Genomic DNA, 10,172 nt, shown 5'->3' with positions numbered 1-10,172 from the left:
TCCCCCTGAAAGTCAATTACAATTAATCACAATTACTGAGCCTTTAATGAACAACCCTTATTAAACGTAACCTTCCTCTTGTGTTAGCTTTCTGTTAGCATCTCTAATGCTAACAGGTCAGTTTGACTCATGTTTTAAATCAGCTGAAAAATACACTAATAAATATTATTCATCATTTAATTAGTTTTTAATCTCTTGGTTGCGTTGTTACGCTTCCTAATCAATGATAATATTGATAATAATATTTTTTTGGTGTGGGTCATTTGAGTCAGTATACCCTGCCTTAGATTTATACATATATATATACAGTTATTATGTTGTATTTCTTTTTAAACGGTAAAATGATCCACAACAGAAGTGCAGGTAAAGTTGATATGAAACATATTTTATTGTTTATTAACTACTTATATGTAAGATATATATCTATAACTCAGTTCCACGGGTTTGGATTTAATGAAATTGTAAATAACAGAATGTCATGGAAATGTATAGAATGTTTATGCCACCAATTACAATTATAAAGTCAATTATCTGAACTCAATTACAATTCAATGGCCATTACAACAGCAACACATCTTTTTCAATTACAACTATGTCATAACTGTAATTAATGATCAATTACACATTTACAATTATAAGTGACCCCAACCCTGCTTTCTAATATGTACAATTACTGTCAATGAAATAACCTTCATTGAAGATAAAAGTGAATTGTAAATGATCACTCGATACCTCATTACCCAGATCTTTTCCATAAAACAGTCTAAACCAGTTTGGATTATTTGGTGCAACACTGCCTCCTACTGGCCAATAGCTGCAGTGCAGCTGAATGTTTAATCTGTTACAAACTCAAAATGTACAAAACAAAAAAACGTGCAGACATTTCCTCTCTAAAACCACTTTTTTACTGAATATTTAGCCCTGATAATGTTGAGTGCTGACCAACATTGTTGATATTGATGTTGAATTGTTACTTGTGGTTAGATTTTGTAAAAAAAAAAAAAAAAAAAAAACTAATCGCTTGTGTTGTACGTCACTTAAGATAAAAGCATCTGTTAAATTAAATTGTAAATATACTGTGACCCATTTTTCTAAACAAAATCCATACATAATAAATGATTTTGGTTGTATCTATGCAAGGCAACATTTAAGTCTGTCAATATTTCCTGCCTTGAAAACATTTAAATAGTCTTTTTAAATTCACTTACAGTCTTGGTATTTGATTCAGGATAAAATCACACAGACAGGAGATAAAGCTACTGCCCCATTGCTCTCGGACGTCATGTTTCATACGAAACTTATGAAAAATTGAATTGTACAGTAATATACATCCTTGAACCTCATTTCAACCAAAGATGAAAAAGTTCTGTTTCCTCCCCTGTTATTCTGCATTTTGTAAAAAGTCAGCTCCAAACAGGCCAGTTGGATTTTTGGCCTCTTATGATGTCATAAGGGGGCAAAGACTCTTCCGACTGACAATCCTGGCTCCTCCTACCCTATATAAGAATGTGAGCTCCTCCCTCAAACAAACATGGTGATTCAAGGAATCATCACAAAAGTTGCACTGTTTTGTGCTGCGTTGAACAACCTTATCAGAGCCTCTCAGAACCCAGTGGCTGGATTTTATTTTTGCTGGTCATGGACCAAGAGAAATGGAAATAAAGTGTGAAACAGGCCCACTGGATTCAAAGTGTACAATTTCTGGAGCAAAAAAAAATGTTTATTTTATCAGCGGAAAGGCCTAGACCCCCCTAGTCCGACTATATGCATCATTCCTGGGTACAGTCTGAATTGCACCCGCTAGAGCCAAAACCCACAATTTTTGGCCCAAAAAAAAGGTCAAAAAGTGGAACCAGCGGAAAGGTTTAATTCCCGAGTCTGAATATGTGATTGGTTTTCGACTAGAGTCCAAATTGCGCCCACTGGAGGCCATGGAAGTTGGTGCCCGTCGCTCAGAGACCCATCCGTGGAACCTGGGGCATCTTTGGTGCCCCATTGCCCAAGCAGGGGGCCTCGTCCTTGGGCAGAGTCCTGGCTAGCGGGGCCTGGAAGTGCCTAGCATCAATGTTCCAAAAGTGCTCGGATCAGACCGAACGAGGTATCAGTGGAAAGATCTGGTTTTAGGAGCATCATGAAAGTGACTCTGGAAAACGTGCAAGAAAATAAACCTCAAATACTATGTTGTTGGGGTTCATAGAAGAAATGGAGATGGTGGGAAAATAGCTTAATACTGGACCTTTAACACAGCTGGTTTATTTCTATGTGATCATCAACACATACAAAACACAATAAGCATTAAAAGATCTTACACATACAATACAGAACGCAACCAAACAAAAAGGTGTGATAAATAGCTTTAATCTTCACATGGTTATGGTAATATTCCAGAATAACATCCAGACATCAGTGCACATCATGGGTGAACAGTGTGTGTCACTTCTGAACATCATAAAAGGTGTTTTAAATATCTCTCTCTCTCTCTCTAGCTGGGTTACTGGTAGAATTTTAATGTTGACTGTTTAACAAAATCATTGTAATGAAGTCACGTGTGTACAAAGAATAGACACACAAACCAGCAAAGCACGTAGGGACAGTTTAATATAACAAGTCACGCATGTCTTGGTGTGTGCGTGTGTGTGTGTGTGTGTGATGTTCTCAGGAATAAGGCAGCTTACTGAGGTCTATAGATCTGTTAAAGATGGCTGTAAACTCCTCAGAGAGCAGCTGGTGGAGGCTGACGCCGTCATGAGAATAAACCCAACGTTCCCCCGTCCAGTCATAGCGTTTGGGTCCACTGGAGAGAGGAGGGAGGACAGAGGGGGTCATGTGACTGCCTATTTGTGTGTGCGTAACACAATCCGTGTGTCGGTAACTTTTTGAAACTTGTATCTCGTGCAATAGCGCTAGAAACCAGCCGCTGTGGCTAGAACCAAGTGACAGATCCTCCAAATCGGAGGCTAACTTCAAAAGATACTTATATATATATATATATATATTATAGCTGTGACTTATATCACTTATTAATATGACACACGTTCATAAGACACGCTGTTTGCCAACAAAACCACCTCCAAAAACGCAGAAGAAGAGGAACAGGATGGAAACTCGATTTAATTTGATTAAATCGATTGGCCCCCCCTGGGCCCCAAATCGAAAATCGAGTCCAAGCGTTTATGCGTACACATCCATAGATTATAGCTATTAAATTTCAGCCTGATCTGTTCATGAATAACAGAGGAGTAGTGATTTTAACTATTGTACACAACAACAACAACAACAACAACAACAACAACAACAAGAACAAAGTGAGGGCGTTTAGAGTCCAGTAGTCTGGCCTAAAAAATAAAAATAAATAAAATAAAGTGTATTATGAAGTTTGTCTCTGATTGAAGGGTCTGTCACTTGGTACCAGGGACATCTACTGGTTTCTATCGGTGTTGCACACGTTACAAGTTTCAAAAAGTTACAGATCGCATTCGCCAAATGTGTTCCAAACGTCACGTGCACAGAGACAGCCAATAGAGTGTCTCGGTTTGATGACACACACATACAGACACAGAATGGATTACGCACACACAATGATGGCCCCATACAGAGTGTGTTCGTTACCTGGTCGGTGAGGAGAGCCAGATCTGTCTGTTGGGCGTCTGTTTGTTGATGACGTACGTTCCGTGTTCTTTGCTCACCTTCACTGTGATCACTCCGCTCTGCACACACACAACACAACACACACGTCTGACTTTCACAAACAAAGAGGCACAAAGCGAAGCACCTGTATTTACTGTCCAATCAGACGACGAACTGAGTCCTGGCTCACCCTGTGGTCACTTGTGTCAAATTCTGGCCCTTTAGACCAGGGTATTTCAACCAAATTATTCAATTTCAACACACATTGAATTATAAAATGTACTATAAATGTACTACTACTACTACCAATAATACATTTATTATATAATATTTAAAAAAATACATTGATAAGAATGACTACATATTGTTAATTGCACTTTTTTGAAAAAAATAAATATAGAAAATCACAATAGATTTTTTGTTGTTATTTTTCATTTGACTCCAATTAAAAACACTTTGATAAGAATGATTGTATATTGTTATTATAGGCTACAGTACAAAGTTTGATTTTTTAACATTTTCAGTTGGTGGTGTGTATTGGGATTTCTTTCAATAAAAAGATGAACCTTGGTTGAAAAACACTGCTTTAGAGTTTAGACCATCCAATTTGGCCCATAGGAGAAAGTTAAATTGACAAAAAAAACATAAATGATTGTATAAATGACCAAATAATTCATTTTTCAGCCCTTAGAAATACACACATTTAATTAAACTCCACAATATTTGGAGGATTGTATTTTTCCCTGTGCTTTTATCACCTGACTGCAGTCATTCTAAATCTCAAATTGTTCAAAGAACTCAATTTTTCCTAAATTATTTTACATAATTTCCACAAATTTTTAAAAAAAATTAGTTAAAAAAAAATCAATGAAATGTAAAAGAGAAAATCCTGCAGGGAATGATACGCCACGCACAGATTAAAGCTTTACTCTAACTTGAGTTCAGAGGGAGTGTCTCTATGCATGTGTTTATTTTGGTTCATTGCCAAAATGATACCACCATCTATTGGTCTGGCATGTTTACTACACAATACATTATCACTTATGGCTATTTGTCCTGTAAGGGACAGCACGTGTGAGTGAGTTGTGTAGTGTTGCTTGTTTAGTTGAAGGTCTGGGTTAGGACGCACTCAGTGATTATCTAACTGAGCTCTTCATGCAGTAGGAAAAAGTAGCGACTCCTAAAACAAGTTTTTTATTACCAAATAAGCTATAAAATAATATTTATTACGACAGGCCATATTGTCATTTACTATATCGCCAAAAAAGAAAATTCCGATATATGTTGAATCACGATATATTGTCCAGGCTTAATTAACAGTCTGCTTTATTTCAACCAAACAAGATGAAGGAAAAGTTCTTACAGAGAAAACCACGTCATAGTCGGCCTCAGTGAAATCTTCATCCATCAAATCTTCAAAGTAATCAGCCAGAGCATCCAACGTGTGGTCAGCCAGCTTTTCATAGGCCGCCTCAGTCAGCTCACTGACACACACACACACACAGAGACAGACACACACACACACACACAGAGACAGACAGACAGACAGACAGACAGACAGAGACAGAGACAGAGACACACACACACTATTTTAATGGAGTGATTTGGCCGCAGCATTAGCAGCTTTAAAACCAGATGTGTGCACTGTATGAGGGCCTGTGATTGGACATTCCAGATGTGTGCACGTCCTACCTGACGTGCACGTGCGTGCTCTCCTCCTGCCTCAGTGACGTCAGGTGGATGTTTTTACTCCACCTGCTGCTGCTAAAGCTCTGCATCAGAAACTCAGGTTAGCAACAGCTTCTCATGAACACAGCTTTAGAAAAACTAACTTCACTATATTTTCAACATCACATCAGTCCATCTGTAAATAAATATCCAGTATTTTTTAACAATTGTTTATATATTAATGCAATATGTTTTGAAGCCTTATTGTATTTGGTAATTGAAAACTGCCAAATACATTGTTCTCGTAGGAGTTCTTATTATTTTTTCTTTTGTCCTGGAACTCCTCCTACCTCGACTATTAATGCAGCACTAATGACGTGATGTCATCTCATAGGGACAATGTCAAGGATGTGCAGTCGACCTTTTTTGGAACCAAAATGTCAAGGTCAAGGTTGTGTCAAGTGTAAATAACCAAATTTTTCCATATCTCTATGAATATTTATTGTACAAGTTTGATGCTTACATTTATGAAAAGCTCATCTCATCTTTTATTTACTTGGACTGAAGCTGTACAACCTACCAGTAAAAAGATCAGTAGGGGTCAAAGTTCATGATGTCACAAAAAAAAAAACGAAACAAAAAAATACTTTTTCCCTATAAAACTATTTGCACAGGATCAGTTTTGACCACATGTGACTTGTAATAATTGCGGAGAATGTCTGTGATGTTAATCGGCCATGTCAGTAATTTGTAAAGTAAAAATTCTCCTGCAAATGATCTACTATATTTTGCTGAAGTCTGAGGTCCTGTGATAATACTAATCTAATATGAATAAGCCTCTCTGTGAGTTGGACAGAAATGGGCGGGATCTGGTGTGTGATTACGCTTTGTTTTGTTTCGGGTGTCTGCGTTTACCTTCGATTATGAGCATATACAGTATGTGCGCATGCAACCCTAACCTGAACCTAGTCCAATAAACTAATAAAACACCTGCCCGTTCACTTTGAAAACAAAAATGAACAAAACTGAACTACTATTATTTTTTTTTAGCAAAAATGTTTTTCTAGTTGTGTGCATACACATAAATGCTCATAATCGATCTCAGTATGAGGTCAATTCAGACTGTGACACCAGGATGCATGTTTATTTACTTTTGGTGAAGAATGGAGGCGGCATTGGAGTGTTTAGAAAACCTTATCGGCCCATAACGTACGGCAACAAAAAGAGAAGGAGCAATATCAGAAGCAAATGATAAATCATAGTACGGTAAGAATGTTTTATTTATTACAGCTAGCTAGCGCTAGCAGTAACAGCACCGAGCTGCGGTCAAAAGCCTGCAAAGCTGTTGTAACATCAACTCACACTGTTTGACGTTTTCAGATGTCCATAATTTCAGTAAAATCTCAGGTTATGGTTATCCTGTGTGAATGTGTCACATAAAAAGCAGTCGTTTATTTATTACATGTGGTCCCTAGGTCAAACTAATCCCACGTTATTAGGGCTTAACTTAGCCACAAATTGAGAGACAGTTCTCACACTGGTACCACTGAACAACATTTCCTTTCAATGTGTGACGTTGACCTTCGCTCAAGGTCATATTTAAGGTCAAGGTCAGTTTTCTGTTTTTCCAGCATTATTACTTTCAATTTAATTTGTGGAAGGTGGAAACAAAAAGGATGTCTCATTAAGTAACATGTATTTCATATTAACGTTAAAGAGGTTGGACACAATTCATATAGAGAGGAAATCATGTATTTAATTATGTTTTTTATGGAATGGGATAAGTATGGATACAGTCCTGGAGGAAAGTATTGGCAACCACTTAAAATTTTTCCAGAAATAGTTGCAATTTTATATGATTTTGGTATAAATATGTTTATTTCATTTATGTGCATTGAAAAAACACAAAAAAGCAAAGGAAAAAAAGCCAAAAAGTACATTATTTTACACACAAAGACCAGATAAAATTGTTTTATAATGTGATTTAAACTCACCTGTGGCAGTAACAGGTGCTGGTTATATAGAAATCACACCTGAAACCAGTTACAATGTATAAAAGTTGACTAAATGTTTGTGTGTGTGTGTGTGTGTCACACCAAGCATGGAGAAGAGAAAAAAGACCAGAGAAAATATGAACAATCTCAAGGATCTTTAAGTTCTTTTGTCCACTGTGTGTAATATCATCAAGAACTTTAGTATTCATAGAACGGTGAGTTTTTTGTTTTTGTGTTTGTACATTTTGCCTTTTTTCTTCTGCTTTTTTTGTGTTTTTTCAATGCACATAAAGGAAATAAACACATGTATACCAAAAACATTTTTTAATTGCAACTATTTTTGGGAGAAATTCTGTATTTTATGAAAAAATTCCAGGAGTGTCACTATTTAAAAATCCATGACTGTAAATTAATGTATGTACATATTTATAGAATGGGTTGAGTAGGGTGTATATTTAGATATACGTATGTAAACTAATATATAGGTGATGGACACAGGTCAGACAGTGGAGCACAGAGTTTACAGCAAAAATGTTGAAGTAGCTTTTAGTTGTTATGCTGCAAAGAAGTGGAACAAACTGCAGCAAAATCCAAGTGAACTGATTATGACTGAGAGGGATTTAAGAAAAATATATCATTTTATTTTTGAAATTAACGTTTTATTGTTGAATTCAAACTGAAAAATGTTTTTATTGATTTCAAAACTCTGTTAAATGTTTTCTGTTGCACTTTTTTTATTTTGTAAAGCACAATGAACTGCCTTGTGTAATAAATACGCTGTAATATATAATAAATTGCCTTGTATACGCGTGTGTATATCTGGCTTTGTATGCTCAGCTTTATTTTTAGTATTGTTGTTTTTGTTTTGATTTCTGTTTAAATGCATCTCTAAAACAGAGTACATTATATGATTATTAACCCATTAGTCTTAATATGACATAAAAGATAAACACCAGTTAGAGACTAAGGCGTAGAAATAGATAGTATGTATGTTTTACTTCCTCCTACTCTCTTAAAATGTGTAAACTGTGCCTATATATATATATATATATATGTTCTATGGCTTTGTCTAATTGTTGTTAGTTTGTTTAAATCAATTTAAAAAATGTATCAAAACACTCACCGTCAACGGGGGCGTACATGTGGTGCGCAAGGCATGCGGCAGCATCCTCACCTGAAAAATAAGGACAAAGGAAACTGAGGTGTTGTGACTTAACTGGTGACCGATCCAACTGCTGACCAACTGCATGGGTGATTGTTTAGGACGCTACAGATTAGCGGTTCTCACAAACATTACATCATAGTCTCACTCTTAACAATGAAGTTTACAAAGAAAACGAGACTCAGTTATTCTTCATTTGTCCTGTTGTGTGATGTCATACACTAAAGGTTAATATGATCACAAGTTGGAAGGATATGGAACAATGTTTGAAAGTTACAGTAAATCTGACAGCAAAAGCTATAATTTTGTTATACAAAAAAAACAAAAACAAAAAACTACAATAAACAATTTTACTTGGTAAATTCTACATCCATAATAAGTTTATATTTTTCAGCATTCCACAATCCATACTGAGTGTAAATATCATATAAAATCCATCAAATTCATCAATAATAAGAAGTCTATCCACACATTTAATTTGATAAATTATTTATTTAAAGATTAGAATTTTGACTCCTTAGTAACCTCTTTATTCTACACTGATCAACTTTATGTTTATTTCCTTTACAAAATGTCTTTTTATTTGCATTTTTTCCTTTCTATATTTTTGTTGTTTATGACGTCATGTTCACTTATTTTTACTGTTACAGAGAAACATGAACGTACTGCGCACAGAGATGACAATAAGGAACAAAGTACAAATACTTTGTTACTGTACTTAAGTACTTTTTTCTGGTCTTTGTATTTTACTTTTTGTATTTAATTTTTTTGGGCAACTTTTTACTTTTACTCCTTACTTTTTAAAACAAATATCTGTACTTTCTACTCCTCACATTTTAAAAATGAGCACGTTACTATTAAGACTTTTGTAGATGACGTCACAACGTAAAAAAAAAAAACGCTACATTTTGGTAGTTTTTGCTTTATTCTGTCAGACACGTCCATTAGTTTTATGGTTTATATTGTTTTTAAATGTTAAACTCAAAGCTGCTTTGGGTTTTTTTTTTTTCTTTAATTTTTCTTTTTATTTACATGTTTTATCTATAATTAGTGCTAAATTCTCCAGGTGTTCAAAGGGATTTAACTTGTTTCTTTAAAAAATAAAATATAAGGAATTTACTGGTTTAAAAACCCTGTCTTATCATTGAAGGGACATTTGTTTTATTTCAGTACATTTAATAAAATGTATTTTTATTTTATCTTCTTCACGTCTCTATACTTTTACATGAGTATTGCAGACTAGCACGTGTGCCACCTCTGACTGTGCATAACATTCATTAAAAACAACATAAAAAATATCACCAGTTGTTAAACTGTTTCGGTTTCATTATGATGTTATTATTAAAAGGCACGTCAAGCTAATCCGTTAACTTACTACAACAAACTACTAGCATAAAAGTACATATTTGGCTTGTGTAAACGGGTTAAATATGCTTTATGTTTCCTACTTTACTGATAAACCATCACATGTTTAAACTCAGTCATCCATTACCTGCTGGTACGGCTGTGTTTCTGTGTTTAATGTCAAAGCTCTGAACCGTGAGCTGGACATCAGCCGTAGAAGAAAACACACCGATGGAGATCTGTAGAGGACCATCTTCCACCTTTAGGAGAACCTTTAATATTATTATGATTATATTTTAGAAGGTCCTTGTCATCACAGGAACTTTTAAGGACCTTCGCGTTTTCCTCGCTGAACTTCCGCCTTTTCTTCCTCGTTG

The 10,172-nt window shown here is 35.4% G+C and overlaps 1 protein-coding gene across 1 annotated transcript; it reads right to left on the bottom strand.

Moving 5' to 3' along the window:
- Positions 1–2,341: 2,341 nt before the first annotated feature.
- Positions 2,342–10,172, bottom strand: fxn (frataxin). The gene is made up of 6 exons (XM_028456500.1): positions 9,944–10,172; positions 8,413–8,463; positions 5,320–5,399; positions 4,991–5,111; positions 3,610–3,707; positions 2,342–2,794 (listed from the first exon to the last, which is right to left on the bottom strand). The coding sequence occupies exons 1-6, from the start codon at positions 10,046–10,048 to the stop codon at positions 2,656–2,658; spliced, it is 594 nt and encodes a 197-aa protein (XP_028312301.1). The 5' UTR covers positions 10,049–10,172; the 3' UTR covers positions 2,342–2,655.

This window comes from Gouania willdenowi, chromosome 9 (genome assembly GCF_900634775.1).
Source record: "Gouania willdenowi chromosome 9, fGouWil2.1, whole genome shotgun sequence".
Taxonomy (NCBI): Eukaryota; Metazoa; Chordata; class Actinopteri; order Blenniiformes; family Gobiesocidae; genus Gouania; species Gouania willdenowi.
This window is presented reverse-complemented; position numbering and strand designations above follow the sequence as displayed.